This window comes from Homarus americanus, unplaced genomic scaffold (assembly GCF_018991925.1).
Source record: "Homarus americanus isolate GMGI-L3 unplaced genomic scaffold, GMGI_Hamer_2.0 scaffold30108, whole genome shotgun sequence".
Taxonomy (NCBI): Eukaryota; Metazoa; Arthropoda; class Malacostraca; order Decapoda; family Nephropidae; genus Homarus; species Homarus americanus.
In genome coordinates, this window is record NW_024748109.1 from 13,583,227 (window position 1) to 13,607,819 (window position 24,593).

At 39.3% G+C, this 24,593-nt stretch overlaps 1 protein-coding gene across 1 annotated transcript in view; it reads right to left on the reverse strand.

Moving 5' to 3' along the window:
- Positions 1-24,593, reverse strand: part of LOC121880183 (cadherin-related family member 1-like) — a 264,458-nt gene that overhangs the window by 29,076 nt on the left and 210,789 nt on the right. Inside the window, exons 4-14 of the mRNA XM_042387311.1 lie at positions 14,624-14,775; positions 14,054-14,272; positions 13,744-13,875; positions 11,462-11,624; positions 9,181-9,353; positions 8,654-8,851; positions 5,071-5,209; positions 4,512-4,639; positions 2,382-2,509; positions 1,941-2,063; positions 1,239-1,387 (exon numbers count right to left, since the gene is read on the reverse strand). Coding sequence (XP_042243245.1) covers positions 1,239-1,387; positions 1,941-2,063; positions 2,382-2,509; positions 4,512-4,639; positions 5,071-5,209; positions 8,654-8,851; positions 9,181-9,353; positions 11,462-11,624; positions 13,744-13,875; positions 14,054-14,272; positions 14,624-14,775 — 1,704 coding nt within the window. The remainder of the gene's footprint in view (positions 1-1,238; positions 1,388-1,940; positions 2,064-2,381; positions 2,510-4,511; positions 4,640-5,070; positions 5,210-8,653; positions 8,852-9,180; positions 9,354-11,461; positions 11,625-13,743; positions 13,876-14,053; positions 14,273-14,623; positions 14,776-24,593) is intronic.

Below are 24,593 nucleotides of genomic sequence, written 5' to 3' on the forward strand. Positions count from 1 at the left end.
ATTTCATGAATTATTTACCCTTATCTTACAAAAATCTAATACCTGCAGTAAATTTACAATACTGTATAGTACAGGTTGTACCTCTCTAGTTCGGCAACCTCGGGACCTGACCGGTGCCGGACCATGGAAATTTCCGGACCATGGAAATTTACCCTTTTCCTGGATAGATAGTGACTTGTGCATACACTTGGAAGCACTAGCACCACTTTCACTGCTTTGTGGTCTCTTTGAAGACATATTGAAGGGTTAAATGTTGTACAGTAGGTTCTCAAATTTTGCCAGTTTTTAATTCAACGTTTTTTATTTGGACACAAAAAAAAACACTACACAATTTAAAATTTCGATGGTGGAAACTCGAATTTCGACGGGTTTGAGCGGCCCGCCAACGTTGAGACATGCACAATTGTGTAAACAGCGTCATTTCTCTATGTACTAAACATTCATTATTGTTTATTACTGAATGTCTTTTTGATTTAATTAATGTTTATGTATGCAAAATGAACAATACAATTAATTAATAATACGTAGAATATTAAAACACATAAGGAGACGAGACAGCATTGTTTTCATTGTATACAAAACCAGTGACTGACTGGTTCTACGTATAAAACTGAAGAAAATAAGACACTGGTTGTAGCTGTAGTAAAATTAGTATGGTTGTTTTAAGTAATGTTATTTAATGTTAATAAATGGAACAATGGAAGTAGCTAACCATTAATGGTAAAGGAAAAAAGTGAGATCGTGTATGTAAGTGCGCACAGGTGAAAACATATTGTCATTACTCTACATAAGAGTATGAAAGCAACACTTATTTACTGTTTATATATATTTTAATTAATGTTTCTGAATTTAAAACAAAAATTCTACCCACCAGTGGTGGTAAAGTCAAAAACATAAAGACAGCCAATGTTGTTGTGTGTGTTTTTACTCGGATGACGAATTTGCCAAGCCATCAGGTTCATCTCTAGCTAAAGCTGTAGAACATAAGAACTTTTCTGAGTTGTTTTTAGTTTTTATTTAACTTTATCTGTGTTATTTTCGTTGGTTTATTAGGATGTTGCTTTATTACAGGTAGTAATTCGCCAAAAAAGTAGGGTAAATAAGGCCAAATTTAGCCAAACATCGAAAGTACCAGACTCAAATTAATTTTCTCCATGGGCAAACTAAAATCGTTCCAGACCACAGAATGCCGGACTAGAGAGGTACAACCTGTACTGTAATTATCTTTTTTCACGTACCATTGAGGTCATCATCTCTGGCACTGATGATGAAAGGTTCAGGGAAAGTTTCAGAGTTCTCCAAGAGGCGAGCTTCATACCTCCGTTGTAGGAACACTGGTGGGTGGTCATTCACGTCCTCCACCATCACCTTCACCACCACTGTGTTTCTGTTAAGTAGGATAGTTACCATATGACTATTTTCCTTAAAAAATATCAGCATTGAGAATGATTGATAGAGAAATATACAGTATATAGATATACAGCATACAGTACAGTGCAGTAATATCTCCATTTGCCGGAATCTCTTTTATCCGGAACTCTCCTACAGCCGGGATTGAAATTTTCTCAGAAAATTGTTCCCAATGCCAGAATTTTACGGAAAATTCTGGCTTTGGGAATGATTTTCCGAGGGGCATGTGTTCTGGAAATTTTCAAGAAAGTTTTCTTGGTACCCAGATAATACTGGGGATAGGGGATTTTTATTCCAGATTTGAGAGATGAAAATCAGGATCATTTTCCGGAAATTCCGAGAAAATTTTCCGGTACCCGGAAAATTCCGGGGATGGAGTATTTTTTCTGGCTTTGAGAGAGCCTTATTGTTACCCGGAAATCTCTCATTCCCGGAAGTGCTCTACACCAATTGTTCCAGCTAATGGAGATATCACTTGTATGGTATCAATATAAAAATGAGAAATTTCAAACCAGTATGGGCTGACTCACCTGTTGCCCTGGCCTAAGTCATCCCTAGCCTCCACTGTGAGGTAGTGTTCAGCAATACTCTCCCGGTCCAGTGCCCCAGATTCCTTCAGGGTGATCATACCTGTATCAGGGTTCATCTCAAGCCTGCAAATGAATAGGGTTGAATGAGTAAGGAAATCAAATACTGCATCTGCTCCATCAATATATGAGGCACACGAGTGCTTACTTTGAATGTACTTACTTAAGGTCATTTGGGGTTTACATTATAAATCTGTCCTCATGTAAATCTTTACTTGAACAAGAATATAATAATAATTATTTGAATTTAGTTATTTTGAACAAGGATAGGTGACAAAGCCAGTAGTGTCCTTATGCCAACAGCATCTGGTGTTCTCAAGTGTTCACCCATCCAACTTTGCTTCAATACAATTTTAAAGAGGCTACAACTAAGGCTTCACTCACTTGTCAGCTAAGGCACCCCTGAGATCGGTGTACTTGATACCCTGAGTACCATAGTTGCCACTGTCAGGATCCCTGGCCTGCACCCATGCCACTGTTGCTCCTACTGCTGCATCCTCAGGGATCAGAACCTAGAGGAACACCAAGTATGTATCAGGAGACCAGCAATCAAATTTCTAGAACCAACTTTTTATGACTGTTTTAAATGCAGCTTTAAGTATTAAATATTAAACCTATCAAAAATTCTTGAATATGAAATCAAAATAGATATGCAACATAATTTATTTTACTGTATATTATACAAGTTCTAGTGACAATCCCTCATGGATGTCTTGCAACAATTGCAACTTTAGAGATTATACTTGTACATGAAGGATTTTAATGGAATGTAAAAGGACTAATTAGTACTGTACATACAAAGCTAAGTTACATTTCAAAGGATGAATGTTAAACTATTATCCTATTCTTATATGATAATTGAAACAGTTTATTGAGTCAGAAAAATAGATAAAAAAAATCAACAACAACAACAACATTGACATTAATAAGCCAATTGAGAGCCTGAGCCCTCTTAGTGGCACCTGATAAATACTGTACATTTATCTCAAGGAACTGTTGATACAGGTTGTACCTCTCTAGTCCGGCAACCTCTGGACTTGACCGGTGCCGGACCATGGAAATTCACCCTTTTCCTGGATAGATAGTGACGTGTGCTTACGCTTGGAAGCACTAGCACCACTTTCTCTGCTTCATGGTCTCTTTGAAGACATATTGATGGGTTAAATGTCGTACAGTAGCTTCTCAAATTTCGTGAATTTTTAATTCAACGTTTTTTATTGGGACACAGAAAAAAAACAATTAAAAATTTTGACGGCGGAAACTCGAATTTCGACGGGCTTGAACGGCTCTCCAACGTTCAGACGTGCACAATCGTGTAAACAGCGTCATTTCTCTTATGTACAAAGGATTCAATATTGTTTATTACTAAATGTCTTTTTGATTGAATTAATGTTTATGTGTGCAAAATGAGCTATACATTTCTTTAATAATATGTAGAATATTAAAACACACGAGGAGATGAGACAGCTTTGTTTTCGTTGTTTACAAAACCAGTGACTGACTGGTTCTACATATAAAACTGAAGAAAATAAGACCCTGGTTGTAGCTGTAGTAAAATTAATATGGTTGTTTTAAGTAATGTTATTTAATGTTAATAAATGGAACAATAGAAGTAGCTAACGATAATGGTGAAGAAAAAAAGAGAGATCGCGTATGTAAGTGCGCATGCGCACACGTGAAAACATGTCGTCATTACTCTACATAAGAATATGAAAGCAACACTTATTTACTGTTCATATATATTTTAATTAATGCTTCTGAATTTTGTTTTTACTGAATTAATGTTTGTGTGTGCAAAATGAAAAATACAATTCATTAATAATACGTGGAATATTAAAACACGCGAGGAGACGAGATGGCTGCCGGCATTGTTTTCGTTAATGCTTACAAAACCAGTGACTGATTGGTTCTACATATAAAACTGAAGAAAATAAGACCCTGATTGTAGCTGTAGTAAAATTAATGTAAAAAAATTAATATGGTTGTTTGAAGTAATGTTATTTAATGTTAATAAATGGAACAATATAAGTAGCTAACCATTAATGGTAAAAAAAAAGTGAGACTGCGCGTATGTAAGTGCGCACATGTGAAAACATATCGTCATTACTCTACACAAGAAAATGAAAGCAACACTTATTTACTGCTCATAAATATTGAAGGGTTAAATGTTGTACTCTGTATAGACAAGCAGAGAGAGAGAAAGCAGCCGAACTGCCGGATGTAAACAAACCTTAATTTCCCGCGGCTTTGTTGTTGTTTTTTTTATGGGGATTAGCCCACCCGGGCATAGGTCACTGACCCACATTGGGGCCTGAGGGGCGAAAATTTAATACTCCTGTAATAATAATAATAATTCAGATAAGTTATATAAAAAAAAAAAAGAAAAAAAAAAGAAAAAAAAGCTGCCTATCTACCAATTGGACAAACTAAAATCGTTCCGGACCACGGGAGTTTCCGGACCACAGAATGCCGGACTAGAGAGGTACAACCTGTAGTAACACCCCAGAGACTGACCTCATACTGATCTTCATTAAAAATGGGGAAGTTGTCATTTGTGTCTCGTATGTGGACAGTGACAAGGGCTGAGGATGACTTGGGTCTTTCAGCTACTGTCTCTCGTGCCACCACTGTAAAGTTCACCACTGGAAGAGACCAATCGGGTTAGTGAATCACAGCGCCTACCATATCTACAGTATTAATGACATTAAACTGAAAAAGAAACTTTAAGGTGTCTTGTACACTGTACTGTGGTATAATATCTTTAGTGATTATAAATAACTGCTAAAACAATTTAAATATTGCTACTTACATTTGGGGCATTCACATTGATAGTGACGAATCAACTAATGGTGCCCAAATCAGATTCTTGTTTCAACAGGAAGCTCAACTCTTTCTCTACCCAATACAGGGTTTATTCATCATCCTTCTGGTACAGAAAGAGTCAGGCTTCCTGTTGAAACAAGAATCTGATTTGGGTGTCATTGGTCGATTCGTCACTATCAATGGGAGCGCCCCAATTTTGCTTAGACTTGGATATATTGACCATCAATAACTATAACACTACTGAACTTACCCTTGACTTTCTCATAATCCAGTAAGGCAGGGTTTCTGACACGAATGAGAAAGGCGGCAAAGTTTACTCCTTCAGGAGGTGTGATGTCAAACATACCATCGTCACCCTCCAAGAACATCCTGAAGGTACCATTGTTCCCCTGGGTGAGGCACACCAATATGTTAATAAGAGGTATTCTGGGATAATGTTATTCAACTGAAAATATTATTAAGCTCTCTCTACCAATTGTATAATAAACAAATGCTGTACAAACAAAATTGTCAAACCCAGAAATCAAGACAAATATTATACAGTACCATTAACTTATTATCCTAGTCACTCCCTCATACATGTCATAAAAAAAAATGATTCACTAAAAGTGTTGCATACCATATATAGAGAGTAAAGAATTAACTTGTTTTTGTTGATTACTTTTCAAAATTTTCAATGAATAGACCTTATAATGAAGTAGATTTGTATTTCTGCATTATCTGCCATATTAGAGCTAAAAACTGAAAAAAAAAAATATTTTTTCATGTAAGTAGTATGATCAATTCATTCATGATCTGAGGAAAACTCGTGAAGACTACCCACAGTACAGTCATTTTGCACTGAGTGAATATAGTAACCAATATACTGTATATTTACATGATCTCTTTTTTAATTTATTACTTCCACAATTATTCTTCATACTGGAGTTATACTACATTACACAGTTTCTTAATACCCATATGATGACAAATATAGAAATAATAACTACTTTATATATAGAATAGTATAATATTATTTTTACCTAATGTACAATATCAAACATATGCAGTAACTGTAAACTAATGTATATGCAATATGCAATATTAGTTAAACATATTTATGACAACCAACTTGTGTCCATCACAGGTGGTCCTACCAGTATCTAAAACACACTCGCCACAGTGTGCATACAGCCAAACTACTATAGCGTTATATAGTACATTACAGTAATACTATACTGTACTGTACACATTACCATACTTGGGATCATGCTTGAGGAAATAGTTGCAACACACAATAGGACTTATTTTATATGAATGATACACATGTTTATTAATCATCTAAATGGATTTGCTTTTAATTAAACCTTTTTCAGGCCTGTTTTAAAGAAGCTGCATTTACTATGAGCATGAATTTATTAGTAGTGATAGCACCAAGCTGGCACCAGCCTGAGATCCACCTGTTCATTTTGTTTATTTGCCTGTATCACATCTTCCTTGATCTGCCACATCACTTGCTGTGTTAATTATCTTCATATTCTTTGTGAGCTTCATATCTATACAGCATAGCTTATTATCTATACTGTTTAATAAATAACCTTTATGGACTACTCAAATTATAACTGAGTCTCTGTTAGAAGTGATGAGTAGGAAAGATGGGCAAGGGATAGTGGTTCTAGACCAGTAAGATGCGGTGCCCACAGATATGAAAACATGAGAACATCTACGTACAGTATAGAACAACCTGAACCAGAAGAGATCCAACTTTTCTTAACAACTCTTAACACACTGTCATAGTGCCAAAAAGGTTTGAAATTTAAGTGATATAAAATTAAAACTAAACAATTAGGTTAGATGTACTCTACTAGTAATGTTTAAACAATTTCAATGTAAAATATGATGACTCCATTAAGGTTACAAGATAAAATATAGAAGGAACAGTATCCACATAACCAAGGACCTCTGTTGTTTGAGTGTATTTTCACACAATAATAGACTTAAGTATATGCCCAGAAATACTGTACTGTGCAATTTCTAGTAACAAATGACGAGGTTGAGGAAAAACAGTACAGTACTATTAAATCCCCTACATTATTTTTTGTAGCCCTCACCCTACTCTGTAAGTGCCCTGTTGCCTGTCTGCTGGAGGTACTGAAGCTCCTGTCTTTTACTAGTGTTTATACAATGATAAAACAGTAAACCAGTCATCACAATGATGTAAGGACAGAAAATTTATCAACACTGTACTGTACTGTATAGCTTTTCACTTGCTAAGACATGATTTAAACATCACTAACTTTAACTGAGAACTGTATTAAACCTTACAAGAACAACAGTGGAAACAAATGTGGTAGAGAAATGTGAGTTCACTTTGATCTGTTTGATTATAAGTCAGACGAGGTAAGAAAAATAATCATAAAATGCAAAGTCGTAATGAACCCATACTCTGAGTTGATTGAGGCTGAGATTAATGTAAGGTGTGAGTGCTGTCTTATAATTTGAATTGATGAGCACATGATGGTACAACGCATATCATAAGACAAGAAGCAAATGATCGATGCAATGATTTATGAAACTACAAATACAGGTCTACCTATTCTGTTGTAGGCATCTTGCATGCGCATACACATGTCCTGACTGTTTATAAGATACAGTACAGTACTCATGAAGTAGGGGGTCCCCGGGTTACGAATGGGTCCCGTTCCTGAGGACATTCTTAAGTTGGATTTGTAGGTAAGTCGTAGCACATGCTATGTGCTACCGTACTTACAGAACAATGTTTAAAATCTCACTATATCATAACCTAAGTCCTTATATACATCTAAAATCACTTAATTTAAGACAATAGAATAACAAAATAGAGTAAATGAAAGTAAAACTTAAGTCATCAGGTAAATAAAATACAATACTCTAATGTAAATTTCAAGTTTAGCCCCGTTCGTATTGGTGGACATTTGTAAGTCAGACGTTCATAAATCGGGGACCCCCTGTAATAATTCACAAGTACTGTACAGCACTAAAGAGTTCCAAATTAAGCTAATGGAGAAAAAAGGACTCAAATCACAACTTTCATAAAAATAACTGAGCATACAGCAGTAGTCCCCAGTATATTTGTTTAGTGGTAGGCTTGTGTTGGATCTTTCCTGGTGTACAAACACCAATAAATAATTCTATAAGCACCATTATAAACAGTCCAACTTACCTGGTCCATATCCCACACAAAAATATGTCCCTTGAAAGATCGAAGCCATATTAGGATCATGAGCCAATTACCAATATAATCATGTCAGTGAAAAATTTACTAAACTATAAATCTCTTGCAGAAAACAATATTATCATGTCACAGTTTCCCATAAGGCAGGAAGAATAAAACATTTTCAATAGTGACTACAGTAAACACTGAAGCTGACAATGACTAAATACAATGGGTATATTTACAGGTATCAGTGTACATATTATAAACTCCAGCAAGTGAACTCTGCCAAACCTCATCAAGTGATGTATGATTTGTCTTTTTGTTGTTTTTTGTTGATGTTAAGTTCACAAAAAATGTGTGAACATCCAGTATCTCTACTTTCTCAGATGAATAAGATGGCATCCTATACTGTACTCTTGATAGTGTGACATCCCCAATGTGGTTTGATAACCCAAACTGTAATTTGGCATTCCTCACTGAAATTTGGCTTCCCAAGTTGTTTGACACCCACCAACACTGGTAAGGTTCTCCAACTGTAGTTTAATACCCTACTACTACTACAGTTTGACATCTCCTAGTAAGATTTGACACCCCACAAGTGAAGTGTGACACCTAGAGTAAGGTAAGTGTGAAGGCATGAGAGATGGGAGATTTATACCTGGTCATGGTCGTACACCTCAGGTATGGCATCTCCTATAAGGTTGACAGGGCTATTGAATTGGGAACCTTCAGCTATCTCTGCTATGTAGTGTGCGGCCTTGAAGGTGGGTGTCTCATCATTCACATCTTCCAGCAGCACTGTAACCTCTGTTGTCATAGTTGGTGGTGGGTCCACCACCCCACTTTCCTCCTGGGCCTAATCAATTATAATCAATTATGAAAAATAATGATTGTTTTCAACCCCAATATATTATACACCAGTCAAGCTATTTTTATATACATCTGATGTTTCCTTGAGTCATATATTTCTACCAAAAAAACCACCAGCTGGTGCAACAACAGCTGGTGTTACCCTCAATCCCACAGTGAAACCCTCATGATAGCAAGTTCAGGCAAATATTTTTTTTACCTTCAGCCTGGCCTGATTCTTTGGGGTAAAACTGAACTGTACTTGCAATCACTATACTGTATACTGTATATAATATTATCCCAGCTTCTTCTTTCCATCCAAAAGTATTTTCTCACCTGGATCTTGATAATAAAGGCACCATTGTTGGATAGTGGACTCTCACGGTCGAGGGGCTTCTTCACATACAGGACACCGGATTTCTGGTCCAACTGGAAGAGGCCCTTGTCCCCCTCCAGAATTGAGTACGTGATGGGGTTGTTCACACCCCGGTCCCCATCCACTGCCTTCACTGTAGGTACATATATAACACAAACTTCAACATACAACCTTATAAAATAGTATTTGAATACTGTAGATACACACACAAAGGTGTAGCTTTGTGGCAAAGGTAAATCTAAGTCATTCCATTTACCAGCATCAACTAAAAAATTAACTACAGCACATGTAAAATACTTAATTAAATCACATCAGACAGGAATTCAGCAAATGATCTTTAGCAAATACCCTTTATTTCTTTATGGAAAAGCGTGACAGACTACAAAAGGTAATTCACTAATAATTTAGACACAAAGGTAGACACAGGAGTACCAGGCAAGACAGGTATACCTTCTACATCTGGGCTCCTGAGATACAAGTGTCAGTACTGGGAGAAACAGATGCAGGGTCCACAGTATCTTTTACTTCTGATCAAGTGAGATAACAATACAGAGGGTGAGACAAAAATACTTTCTACACTTGATCCAATAAGAGACAGTTGCAGCAAGGAAGACAATGATACCTGCTACACCTGATTCTACAAGACATAAGTGTGGTGGGAGAGACAGACACCTGCTACACTTTGTCTAATGAGGCATAAGTGTAAAGGGTAAGATAAAGACACCGGCTACACTAGTCTACTAAGAGAGGTGCAAAAGGGAACATAAGAAAATAAGGAGTCTGCAATAGGCCGGTTGGCCTGTGCATGGCAGCTCCTGTCGAGAGTTACTACCACTCTCCATCATCCATGAATCCATCCAGCCTCCTTTTGAAACTTTCCAGCGTTCCCGCACTTACTACAAAGTTGCTAAGCTTGTTCCACTCGTCCACCACCCTATTTGTGAACCAGTTCCTTCCTATCTCCCTCCTAAACCTAAACTTATCCAACTTAAATCCGTTGCTCTGAGTCCTATCCTGCTCGGATATTATAAGAACTTTATCGATATCCCCTTTATTGATTCCTTTCATCCACTTAAATACTTCTATCATATCTCCCCGCACTCTTCGTCTTTGTAGGGAATGCAAGTTTAGTTTCTTTAACCTATCATGATATGGAAGGTTTCTAAGTCCCGGAATCATTTTCGTCATTCTTCGCTGCACCGACTCTAGTGAATTGATATCCATTCTATAATTGGCACCAGAACTGAACCGCATAATCGAGGTGCGGCCTGACTAGCGCAAGATATAGTTGCAATAAGACCTCTGCACTCTTATTATTTACACTTCTAGATATAAAACCCAATACTCTGTTTGCCTTATTTCGAACATTAACGCACTGTTTTCTAGGCCGTAGGTCCGGGCTTACAAGTACCCCTAGGTCTCTTTCACAAGTCGACTTCTCTAGGTTAATGTTGTCAAGGCTGTATACATTGACAGTATTTGTTCTTCCAATATTAAGTACGCTGCACTTGCTGGTGTCGAATTTCATTTGCCATTTTTCAGACCACCCCTGCAGTTTATTTAGATCCTCCTGTAATGCATTTGCATCCTGCCCTGAATTAATCTGCCGCCCTATTTTGGTGTCAACCGCAAACTTGCTTATGTCACTGCTGATCCCAGTATCTAGATCGTTTATGTAGATTATGAACAAGAGTGGACCTAGTACTGACCCCTGGGGAACCCCACTGGTTACACGACCCCATTCAGATTTAACACCATCTACGCTGACCCTCTGCGTTCTATCGGTGAGCCATGATTTTATCCAATTTAAAACTTTCCCCTCGATACCATGAGCCTTAATTTTTCTGAGAAGCCTCTGATGCGGTACTCTGTCAAATGTTTTGCTAAAGTCTAAGTAAATAACATCGTAATTTTCGTCATTATCTACTACCTCGAAGACTTTCCAAAAAAAGTCAGCAGATTTGTTAGACAAGATGCAAGCTAAACCTGGTCTAATATTACACAGGTGTAAAGGGCAAGACAGATACACCTGTAGACGAAATGTTGATGTACAAAGATATAAACACACCTGATAGTGAAATGCAGGTGTAGTGGGCATGGTACAGACACCTGCTAGTGAGACTACAGTGTTGAGGTCAATACTATAGGCACATGATTCATAAAGACAAAGGTGTAGAGGATGAGGAAAAAAATACCTGCCACACTTGCCATGGTAAGACTGGCGTAGAGGTTGACACTGACCTTCAAGAACGCCGGAGTTAACGGGGATGTCTTCAGGGATACGGGTGACAGGTGGCGCCTGAATGAACTGAGGTGGTTGATCCTCAATGTCATTGACCCGCACCACCAATGCCGCTGTTCCCGTGTTGACCCGCCCACTGATAGCCCGGTCCACTGCCAACACCTGTGGGAGAAGCAGGGGAATATGACAGGTCAGATAAGAAAATGACATTGAAGGGGGAAGAAATTGTCATAGGAAAGCACAAAGATCATGGGTGTAAAATACTTGTTCCAGGATAAGACGGAGAACAAATGGTGGAAAGAAGAATAATTGGGGAAACAAAAACATGGCAGGAAAAACAGGTCATGAAAAGGACACAGGTCAAGGGAGGAAGGACATATCATAGGAGAATGAACAAGTCATGTGAGGAAGAACAAGCCATGTGTGGAAGAACATATCAAAGGAAGAAGAACAAGTAGTGTGAGGAAGAACAAGTCGTGTGAGGAAGAACAAGCCGTGTGTGGAAGAACATATCAAATTTAGAAGAACAAGTAGTGTGAGGAAGAACAAGTCGTGTGAGGAAGAACAAGCCATGTGTGGAAGAACATATCAAAGGAAGAAGAACAAGTAGTGTGAGGAAGAACAAGTCGTGTGAGGAAGAACAAGCCATGTGTGGAAGAACATATCATAGGAGAATGAACAAGTCATGTGAGGAAGAACAAGTCGTGTGAGGAAGAACAAGTCGTGTGTGGAAGAACATCAAAGGAGGAAGAACAAGTCATGTGAGGATGAACAAGTCATGTGAAGAAGAACAAGCCATGTGTGGAAGAACATATCAAAGGAAGAAGAACAAGTAGTGTGAGGAAGAACAAGTCGTGTGAGGAAGAACAAGCCGTGTGTGGAAGAACATATCATAGGAGAATGAACAAGTCATGTGAGGAAGAACAAGTCGTGTGAGGAAGAACAAGTCGTGTGTGGAAGAACATCAAAGGAGGAAGAACAAGTCATGTGAGGATGAACAAGTCATGTGAGGATGAACAAGTCGTGTGAGGAAGAACAAGTCATGTGAGAAAAAACATGTGAAAGGAGGAAGAACAAAACATGTGAGGAAGAACAAGCCAAAGGAAGAAGAACAGGTCATGTGAGGAAGATCATGTCAAAGGAGGAAGAACAAGTCATGAGAGGAAGAACAAGCCATGTAAGGAAGAACATGTCAAAGGAGGAACAAGTCATGTGAGGACAAACATGTCAAAGGAGGAACAAGTTATGTGAGGAAGAACATGTCAAAATAGGAACAAGTCATGTGAGGAAGAACATGTCAAAGTTGGAAGAACAAGTTATGTGAGGAAGAACATGTCAAAGGAGGAAGAACAAGTCATGTGAGGAAGAACATGTCAAAGGAGGAAGAACAAGTTATGTGAGGAAGAACATGTCAAAATAGGAACAAGTCATGTGAGGAAGAACATGTCAAAGGAGGAAGAACAAGTTATGTGAGGAAGAACATGTCAGACTAGGAACAAGTCATGTGAGGAAGAACATGTCCAAGGAGGAACAAGTCATGTGAGGAAGAACATGTCAAAATAGGAACAAGTCATGTGAGGAAGAACATGTCAAAGGAGGAACAAGTCATGTGACGAAGAACATGTCAAAGGAGGAAGAACAAGTCATGTGAGGAAGAACATGTCAAAATAGGAACAAGTCATGTGACGAAGAACATGTCAAAGGAGGAAGAACAAGTTATGTGTGGAAGAACATGTCAAAGGAGGAAACAAGTTATGTGAGGAAGAACATGTCAAAGGAGAAACAAGTCATGTGAGGAAGAACATGTCCAAGGAGGAACAAGTCATGTGAGGAAAAACATGTCAAAGGAGGAACAAGTTATGTGAAGAACAAGTTATGTGAGGAAGAACATGTCAAAGGAGGAACAAGTCACGTGAGGAAGAACAAGTCAATAGGGAAACAAGTCATGTGAGGAAGAACAATTCATGTGAGGAAGAACAAGTCATGTGAGGAAGAACAAGTCAAGCAAGGAACAAGTCAAGCAAGGAACAAGTCATGTCCACAAATGGTGTACTGTAGAGAGGATATGGAAAAATAACTTCCGATAATGAAATACATAAAACAACACATAAGTAAAGGGGTTTCTAGGGACCATTTTCACCAAGTTCAGATATACAAAGTTATGTTAATTTGATTCTGGAGACATACAAAGGAATCTGATTGCAAGCATAAGTTTTTAGATGCACATACGGAGCACTTAAATTAACAAATGCAGTAGGTGTGAATCAGGGTGGCATCTTACCCTAAGTTGGTAGAGGGACTTCCTCTCGTAGTCGAGATCACCAACAAGCCTCAATATGCCTTTCCCGTCTAAAGTGTTTACTGTAAACTTCTCAGCGTCGCTTTCAGAGTCTGCATCCAGACGGTAGATCACCTATAACACATCATGTGGGATTACCAATATTTATTAACTAGATATTAATATCTTACATTAACACTGCAAATATAAAAATTTAGTTTTACGGAGATGGTAAAATTATTCAAAATACTGAGGCAATCATATATTCATGAATGGCTGATTGTAAGTCAATCTAAGGATAAGTTTGTTTCACCTGTCCAAACGGCCCTTCATCTTGGTCGGTGGCAAGCAGCGTGGCCAGCACTCGGGGTGGAGCATTCTCATCAACGACCACTGAAGACTCATAAGGCCGGAAGATTGGTTCGTTGTCATTGATGTCCTCAACAAGGAGCAGCATAGACTGTGTAATGAACTGCCCTTCACCAAGCTTATTGTCTGTGAGCGTCAGTACCATCGTGTACTCATCCTTGATCTGTGGAGGACATGTCAAGAGGGTATTAAACCTCACAGTACTAATCTCAAACCATATAGTATAAATTAATAATAATTTTCATTAATTCTCGAAGCACCGTTCGTACAACTGTAACTACATTACTTACACGTATTCTGGATGTTGGCATCAAGTTATTCAGCCAAAATTTAACAATTGTAGCCAATGACAATTCCACCTTATTTATCACCATTCTCTCCCTCCTGACCTCTCAGCAGCAGCAGCCTGTCCTAACTACTGACACTCATAACCCATCCTTTATATTCTTTATCCCTTTCCGACAATCCACAGACACATCTATTATCATCCCTGTCTCACTGTGCCGCAGGTTACCTCTCTGTCCAGGGCCTTTCTCAGGTACACGTTGGCCTCATTGGCGCCATTCTGTTCAATCCTCAGGAGGTCGCGGCCCTCAACCCCTCGCACGCCGAAGGTCAACGGATCACCGTCAGGGTCTGAGCCACGCAGGGTGGCGATCTTCGAACCTGAGGAAGAAGATGTAGAGATAAATAATGGGATAGTGATAATACACTTCATTCCGACTTTCATCCTAACCACTAACTATTCAACTCTTAAGATGCAAATGAACAGTGTAAGAGCTAAGTTTGGAAGTTGCATGTATTATATAACAGCAACTTATGAAGTGAATTGCAAAAATTGCAAACTAGTGCACATACTCCAGGGATTACTGAATATATAAATATCTACTGTAATATTAGGTAAGTCCTACATTACTATTACAGAACACCAACACTGTGTGTGTGTGTGTGTGTGTGTGTATATATATATATATATATATATATATATATATATATATATATATATATATATATATATATATATATATATATATATATATATATATATATATATATATTTATATATTGATAAAATCACACGGGAAAAGGGGAAACAACGGAGCACCTTAGCTTTCGTCTTTATTCAAGACATCTTCAGAGGCAACTGGATTACATGGACAGAGAGAGGCTTAAATATACAGGGTGACCTTAAAAACATGAGGTCAGGTCATAATGATGTCATCCATATATTACGGGGTAGACTTTAATAAAATATAAATTAATATATTTTTCAGCGATTTCATCATCAAATTGCTTCCTTTAAGAGCATTTAAAATCCATTAAAATATCAAAATTAGCAATACAAAATGGAAGATGAAAATAAACAGTAAAAAAAGGTTTGGTTCCTCATCCTATGTATAGAGAGAGACCGATTCAACACCACTGGGCAGAGGCCAGAGAGACAGGTTATTGTGCCGTAACATAACGTAATGGAGCCAAATAACAGCCATGCCTGGGCCCTTATGAACACACCTCCTCCTTATCATTTAATCCTACATGAGGAGAAGCGGCTATCAGTTGAGAAGCAGCCTTCATACTCCGCCAACAGCGAGGGAAGGTTAAATAAAGTGCCGGGGAACTGCTGCCTTCAGTTACAAACTGGAGATTTTCATGTTAAATCTCTTTACGAATCTGTATATTGTGTAGTAATATACAGTGTGATATATTTTAATATGTACCCGTCTGTTATTGTGACAAATAGACGAAGACACACAAAAAAATAATAATTTACATTCAGCTGGAACCAATATCTGACTTCAACAAACACCTGTCCCGGCAACTTCTGGCCAGAGCCTAAGAGGAGCAGAGTATAATTATCTTCCTCAGCATATCAACAGAGGTGTTGTCTCCTGGTCGAATACCATAAGAATGAAGCGCAGACACACCCAGTACAACGCAAAGAGTATTGCTTTTTCGGCTGAATATCCTGCACTAGCTTATGGGGTGATGTAAATAACGTTTGCTCATTCGCTTTGTAACTACTACTCTTGTACACATTATATGGCCGCCTCGACTAAGGAAATTTCATGTCAAAAACGAAAATGTTGAGGGCGCTGCTAGGGAAATTTGGCCGGGTAGACCTGGCAAAACTGTTGAATCCTCCCGCCCTCCACTCTCCCTACCGCCCCAGCCCTCCACAGTCTGTCTCTCCCTATTGCTCCAGCCCTTCCACTCTTCCTGCCGCTCCCGCCCTCCACTCTCCCTACCGCCCCAGCCCTCCACAGTCTGTCTCTCCCTATTGCTCCAGCCCTTCCACTCTTCCTGCCGCTCCCGCCCTCAACTCTCCCTACCGCCCCAGCCCTCCACTCCACCGTCTTACCTATCACTGGATGGAGAAAGTCGGGTCGACTCACCTATAAGTAATCGCCACTCTTAATTATCGTGCAGCTGGCTTGATCAAGGCAGTTATGGTGGCCCGGTGAAAGATAATTTCACATAAGCGTTCAAAGGGCGACGTTGTAAGACCTGGCCTTTGACCTCTGTCATTAGAAAACTCACTTAACATTAGCTATTCTTCATTTTTGCGAACCATATCAAGTAAATTATACTATTCACGATATGTAGGAGGCTGGCTGGTGATAACGGTTATCGTCCAAAACACTCGAATAAGAGTATTTTTCGGGACTGTTACATCGGTCACACATCTTAAACAATACAGAGGCAGCTTGTAGTACTATCACCCACAGATGACTGTAATATAATGACAACAGTATACAGTATGTTGTCTGCTGTAATGATAATATATACACTTTAATGAATTTAAGTTATAGAGATGCGCAAGAAATATTTCCATAAACTTCATTGATATTCGCGTAATACAATGTGTATTACCGTAAAATATAGTGTTATTAACAACGGTAATGTGCTTCATGAAAGTTACAAAGCCATTGGAAATATAATTGCAGTATAATTATAAAAAAACCCGCATATTTCATGACTGCTCGATCAAATTACGATACAGTGCATCTTTTACGCCATTTTTAAAGTCATTTTCTTGTCCAAAAACTTGAAAGTCAGAATGAGTCGACCTGTGGTGTAATGGTCAACATGCTTGTCTGGCAAGCGAGCGGATCCAGGTTTGATCCCCGGGCAGGGTGAAACTATGGGCATGTTTCTCTACACCATTTTCCTCTATCTACCCAGCAATAATTGGTTCTCCACCCTAAACAAATTCACGCCAAGGGCAGGTCATCCTCGTTACACGAGGGGCAGCCATTATTTATTATTTTTAGTTAGAGAGGAATTTCTTACTGCAGGAATATCCGAGAATTGGTACACACAGCCTCGAATCGTAAGCTCTCGTGGGAAGGTGTATGTATGTGTTAATGAACCTGAGAATTAACGCACACAATCATGACTGCACACAAAAACAAAAACAGACCAAAATACGCATAAACACACACAAAAAACAAACACACTCAAAAAACAAACACACTCAAAAGACATAAACACACTCAAAACACATAAACACTCAAAACACAAATACACCAAAAAACACAAACACTCAAACACACATAGACACACTCAAAACACATAACGCACTCAAAATTCATTAAACACTCAAACAAGCATTTAAAACAGCAATAAAAATGTCACAAACACAAACAGACACACGATTATCGACCATTTTTTTTTCTATTCAGATCTATATTTTGCACTACTTCCACACACACACACACATACACTCCTGTGTTCAGGGTACTACTGTATGTCCACCTCTGTTCACACTCCCTCATCTACAGTCCCACTCACTCCTCCAATCAACACCTTCACCCAGGAGGAAGCTTCTAACTGGTTAAACTAGTCTGTAAGACATGGTTAACGGCCGAAGTGGAAAATCGAAATTAGACAGAGACGATAAAATTCCTAGACTGATTCCCTCGTCCTCAGTTGATGGGACACATACTCGACCCGGTAGCTACAATACCCTCGCTAATATTACTATGAATGTTGACTTCTTAACTTAGAGGAACGATCAGACACAAAGACTGAGATAACAGTCACAAACGGTGGTACAGCGAGTGACATGCGCAAGCACGAGGCGCAGGTTGGCCCCCGGGGAGGAACCTGTGAGCAGCGAGCCTCGTACCAGTGACAAAGGTCGACCCCCACGCCAAAGAGGGGGGGGAGAATGAATTGGAGTTTGTTATATTACACCTGTTATTACATTACTGATTAATTATATTAACTTGAATCTAAAATGCTTGAGTGGAGATGTGGCGAAGGAGGAGCAACGGGAGGTAATGTGGGGGGTGGAGGCGGGGGGGCAATACAAGGACATATCCCTCTGGTTAAAATATCACCATCAAAATACCCAGATTGTCAAGATACAGTTGGTGTGATATTCACATTCAGAAACGTCACTACATCACGGTAAACCCTACAAGGAAGCAGCAACCTGTGATTAAGCTGGGTGCTGTTCCCTTTATTTATTTCACCAAGGAAAGACAAAGTAAAGCGGCCGTAACACCACCAGCAGCAGTAACCTGTTGCTCACACGTGTCGCGCCTCTCCATACACAAGACGGTGGTGGTGTGTGTGACGCCAACATTGTTTAAAGAGTCAGCAAAGTCAGAGAGAGTGGTAGAGACTCTGAGGACTTCAAGGCTAATGTGTTAATTTTACACTTAAACTACAGTACTTTATCCTCCGAGATCAAATAACTGATTAACACGAGCCAAAAATCAAGCCTGTATTACCCATGTCAATATATCCCAACCCATGTTAGGTGTGAGGCAGTGTGTGTGTTGGACAGTAAGATGACGTCCAGGGGATGTTTGCGCCAAACAAAAATTACTACCAGGTTACGGAGGCTCTCTCGTGGCCAACAAAACGTGGTGTCGTGAAACAATGTCTTGTAAATTGTAATCATAACGGTGTTTACTTCTGCAAGAGCTGTTACTTACAGGTAATGTTAGTTTATTGATTACCACCACGCCCGGACACCCCTGAGTTACGACACTATCGCTGGCGGTCTCGTGTTGGTCTCCCACCCATCCTCTTGTCAAGTTCAATTAAAACTGGACATTATTTTCCTCGTGACCTCAACAAAGAACCAATTATGGCGGCACAACTCGATACAGCCGCTAATTATCTGGTTATAAATAACTACGGGAAGTCCAGTGTAAGTGATGGCAGGGATGTGATGCTGTGAGAGCCAGGCAGGCTGTGTGAGGTGGTGGTGCTGAGGGCCAGGCACGCTGTGTGAGGTGGTGGTGCTGAGGGCCAGGCACGCGTCTTCTCTCACTGTACCACAGTTTCTCCGGCTCCCAATAACTCCATATTGTGACCAATTATTACTGTGTACGTCCTCACACAGTAATCAGAGAGTGGGATGATAACCTACACCCGCTTAACTAAGAGTTGCTATTAGGCTTTTATAAACGAGTTTTCTGACATACTGTTATTATATTTTCTTTCTTGTTTTGCACGCTAGTATTTGTATTTTGTAAGTGAATACATCTGCATATTAAAGTCACTTTACCATTATAGTACAAGATCTCCACTGTTCTTTTGTATTGGTATTGGTGTGGTGCCAGTGGCTGCCCAAATCACGGGGTGGGTGATGACGCTTGCTGGACTGAATATATTATAATGGTTCTTGTAGACACTCCCCTGAGAACATCTCCATACGCTAATGATGACATTTCACCCTCGGCTTCGTCAATATATATGGTTCAAGTAGAATACCATCTCCGTACTGTTACGGTAATGGCCTTTTAAGCGATGACCTCTCCACAGACACATCATTTAGAGAAGAAATATGGGTGTTGGCATGTGACATTAGTGGTGAGGGCAGGCGGCCACACATAATGGTAATATTGCCATAGTGGATCATCCATCACCGACTAGGTCAGGCTGCCGGGCCCCGCCACCATCTCCCTCATACACCACCCATCAACCTTTCTCTCTACCACCTGCCCTATCCACCTCTCTCTTGTCCACTACTCCCACCCATTCTCTCCAACATCTGTCCTATTGACCCCCCTCTTCACATTTACCACCACCCACCCATTCTCTCCTCCACCTTTACTATCTACCTCCCTTTTCTCCTTTACCGCCACCCACCAACCGGCCCTTCTCTCTATCACTTACGTCTTTCGCTACACATTGCCTGAGACACGCACCATACCCACCAGGTACCTTACTGACCACAACGCCTTGCCATCACCAACCCTGCCCGAAATTATACCTTAGCATAAAGGAGTTGTGATGTGACAGTACTCATTTTGAAGGAAGATTGTGTCTCATTCAAATACAGTACCGCACATCATGTTAATACAAGTAGGTTACACAAGCACAGTTATCGCTTCATTTTCGAAGTGTTAGTACCCCCCACCCCACATACACACACGTCTCGTAACATACCACCACAATAATTTCTTCTTAATCTCTATTTGACGATATCATCAACACCCGCTGTCAAAATTTGCTATGGCAGCAGCCGGTGTAGAGAGAGAGGGTGGCTGAGTCCACCACGCTAAAAAATCTACGCTATGCGGACATGACAGGCGCTGATTGGTTCTTGCCCACCAAGATATCCGCTAGTATTCTTCCTTTGTTCTACGTTTAGGATGGATTAGGTTAGGTTTCGTTATGTTGATGCGGTAAGTGTGTGAGTACTAAGAGGAACGCCATAAGAATACCTGGTAGACAACAACTAATCACTGTCTGGCATGCCACCATGCCGTGGAGTCTGTCAAATTGTTCGCTGCCCCTCCCTGTTCCGCTTGCACCGCCGCGGACAGAGGAGGAGGTTACCAGAGTACTGGCCGGCCCCATAACCCGGTGTGACGGCTTGCTCATCAACACGATGGATGAAGATTGCATGGGTGAGCCTCAGAGATAGGAGGGCGTGCAAAATGCCCCAGGAACCACTGGAGTGAGGCTCAGGGGCAGGGGGACGCTAGGGTGAACCTCAGAGGCAGGAGGACGCTAGGGTGAGCCTCATAGGCAAGAAGGCGTGCAAGATATCTTTGGAACAGCTGGGGTGAGGTTTAGAGGCAGGAGGGCGTGCAGGATGTCCCAGGAACATCTGAGGTGAGGCTCAGAGGCAGGAGGACGCTGGGGTGAGCCTCAGACGCAGAAGGGCGTGGTATATACCCCAGGAACAGCTGGGGTGAGGCTCGGGGACAAGAGGACGCTGGAGCGAGCCTCATAGGCAGGAGGACGTGCAAGATACCTCAGGACCAGCCGAGGTTGAGGCGGCCGGAATCACCCACAACACACCCAATAAGATAATAAATGTATGAGGAAGATTTGTGCCATGTTCCAAATCCCCATGATTACACTTTTTATCGAATCACCTTGAGTCTACCAAAATGTCAGTTTTTTCTGCTATGTTCTTAAGATGTCTGCGTATTTGTGACTCTGAATTTATTGACGATGAATTGAAACACATTCGTTCTATTGCACAGAAACTCGGGTACCCCTCTGTGTTTGTTGATCGTTGTTTTAAAAGGGCTAAAAAATCCTTTCATTCCTCTCAAACCAGACAAGTTCCTACACTTAAGAATATTTTGACTCTGCCCTATCGTAATGAATTTGTCCCGTTAGTTCGGTCCCTCAAGCTTCTAAATATTAATGTTGTTTTCAAGTATGACTCAACCATTACCAATATGTTAATAAGGAATAGCCCAAGTTTGAATGTAAATGGAAGTGTTTATTGTATTCCATGTAGCAAATGTAATTGTAATTATGTAGGTCAGACAGGAAAAACACTGCAGCTCAGAATCAAACAACATAAGTATAATATCAGAACTGCATCTGAAAGCAGTGCCTTGTTCGTTCATGTTAGGAATAATAATCACCCCATTGCTTGGGAAAAAAGCTTAGAAGTATTCAAATCTTCTTGTGTCACAGAAAGACTTCTGGTTGAAGCTAGTTTGATTAAGGAATTAAAATCAATAAACCTTAGTGATGGTCAGTTCAAAACTGATAATATGTTACATAAATTTATTTGTCAGTGGCCCAAGGTAAAAAATGCTTTGAAAACCTTTGATCTAGATGTATGATAGTTATTTTGTGGGTCCCTTTTTTCTGACCTGACCTGGCTAGTCACGTCACCACCCTTCTCTTAAGCTCCTCTACGTGTGTGTTGGTGTGGGGATTAGTGGATGTCATCATTATGACCTGACCTCATGTTTTTAGGTCACCCTGTATATTTAAGCCTCTCTCTGTCCATGTAATCCAGTTGCCTCTGAAGATGTCTTGAATAAAGACGAAAGCTAAGGTACTCCGTTGTTTCCATTTTCCCGTGTGATTTTATCAAGATATATATATATATATATATATATATATATATATATATATATATATATATATATATATATATATATATATATATATATATATATAATCTTATTCTGCGCCAGATCTAATAACACTAAACTTTATATTTTCACAGTTAAAAAAATAACTTTATTGTTCCTTGTCTTCCAAAACATTCAAATAATGTGTGAATTACAACATACAGTACAGTACTGTATATTATTTGTCCTGTTTAGTGAATCAACATCATTAGGCTCTCTCTACTGTACATGACGTAACAGAGGGTAACAGTTGGTGTTTCGACTTATGACCTAATCACATGAGGCTTCTTCTTAGATCGTCACTGATAACTACTGTATGAGCGAAATCAGAGCATCAGCATTTTGGCGTAGCTGAATGATGTAAACTTACATGAAGTAGCCCGACCACTAGTAGCGTAAAGCTCGGCTACGATGAACTGTACTGTAAGCTCGACAATATTATTTTACGTTTTGCGTTACGACTCTTCAAAGTTATTTTTGGTGAGATTAAGTTTCGACTGTTCTAAAATTATTATGAAATCGTTACCTATGTCAGTTATACCCAGGCTGATACATCAAGTAAGACGTCAAAGCCTTACACATCAAACTGAAAACGTATGGTAATATAATTGAGACTTATATTCAACTTCATCACTATTCATGTTAGTCCTTCCACGATCTGTTGAAGAAATTTCTACTTTCCTACAACCTCAAGCACGAATCAATATTAGTCCAATTAACAAAATTATAACTTTCTCTTGCAGTGTATTACTCTGGAGGAAACACAACTGCAGAAATCATAACTGGCCATTGAAGGCTAGGCTACGGAAAGTGGGATACAGTATCGTACAATGCGGCGGGTAATACAATAAACCTAAACCAAAGGAATATTGTGCAATAGATTTTTGCTATGGATGATGCATGATTTTTATACCATGATATAATTTAACCTAAATCTCTATATTCAAACTTTTGTGTTTAAACAGACAACAATTATAAGTTTTGTAAGTTTAGCACGATATAAATTTCGTCCTTATTCACCTCCAAAAGTATTACAGCAAGTTCTCAAAGAAAAATTATATAAATAATTGTACATTATAGTAAATTTATTAATAAATGATCTCTTATTATAATATGTCTCCGGTTTTAGCACCTGTGGTAAGTGATCTCTTTTACCTTGACCTATCACCAGGCTTGTACATAAATTCACAGTAAAATAGGCAAATACATTTCTGAAATATTTTTCTCCCAAACTATGAGTAAAAAACAAAACAAAAACAATAACAACTTTGCCCTCAGGCAGCTAATAATAATAATAATAATAATAATAATAATAACAATAATAATAATAAGTATTTATATTTATAACTGGAAAAGTCTACCTACCCAGGTTGGCTGAGGTAGAGTTAGTGTAAACAACAGAGCAAGCCCCTTGGTGACCCCACACTCAGACGCCAACTTCCATTACATGTGAAAATTTTTCTTCTGGCACAAATTGTAATCCTAGGTAAGGTAATTCTTATTCCTTCGAGGCTAACATAAGATTTAACACCTACTATTTTTTTTAAGTAAAAAAATTTGTTATGTTGTGAACGTATACTAATGTATAAAATACTGTTCACGATTCGCTTTCAAGTGTCATCCCAATGCAAAAAAAAAGTGATAAAGTGGAGGTATTTTTCACCAGTGACCCCCAGCACCACCCGCCTCACACTCTGTTAACCTCTGGCGTGGAAACCTTTACATTTCAACACTGGGCACTACTTAAATGGTTCACACGTATTTTCCTTGACTGTGTCTCTATTTTTCTTTGCTTCATCAGCCGCAGCACTCTGGCGGGGAGTCAACACTAACCACAAAACCACCTCCTGCCACCTCAGTCATTACCCCTCAGCAAACACACGCAGTGCAAACACTGCCTCACCACTAACTGCTAACTTGGTCAAGCGGTTCTTGCTGACTGTCCATCGCTAAAGTAACTCTTGCTAATTCTCGATGATTATACTTGTAGAAAACACATAATGTATATTCCATAAATACGGAAAAATAAACCTCATTAATACACATTTCTTTCAGAAAAGATCAATAAAGTAGCAAAAAGCCACACGTTGGGAGTCAGAGCAGCGACAGAGAAGAGCACCAAGATGAACGCAA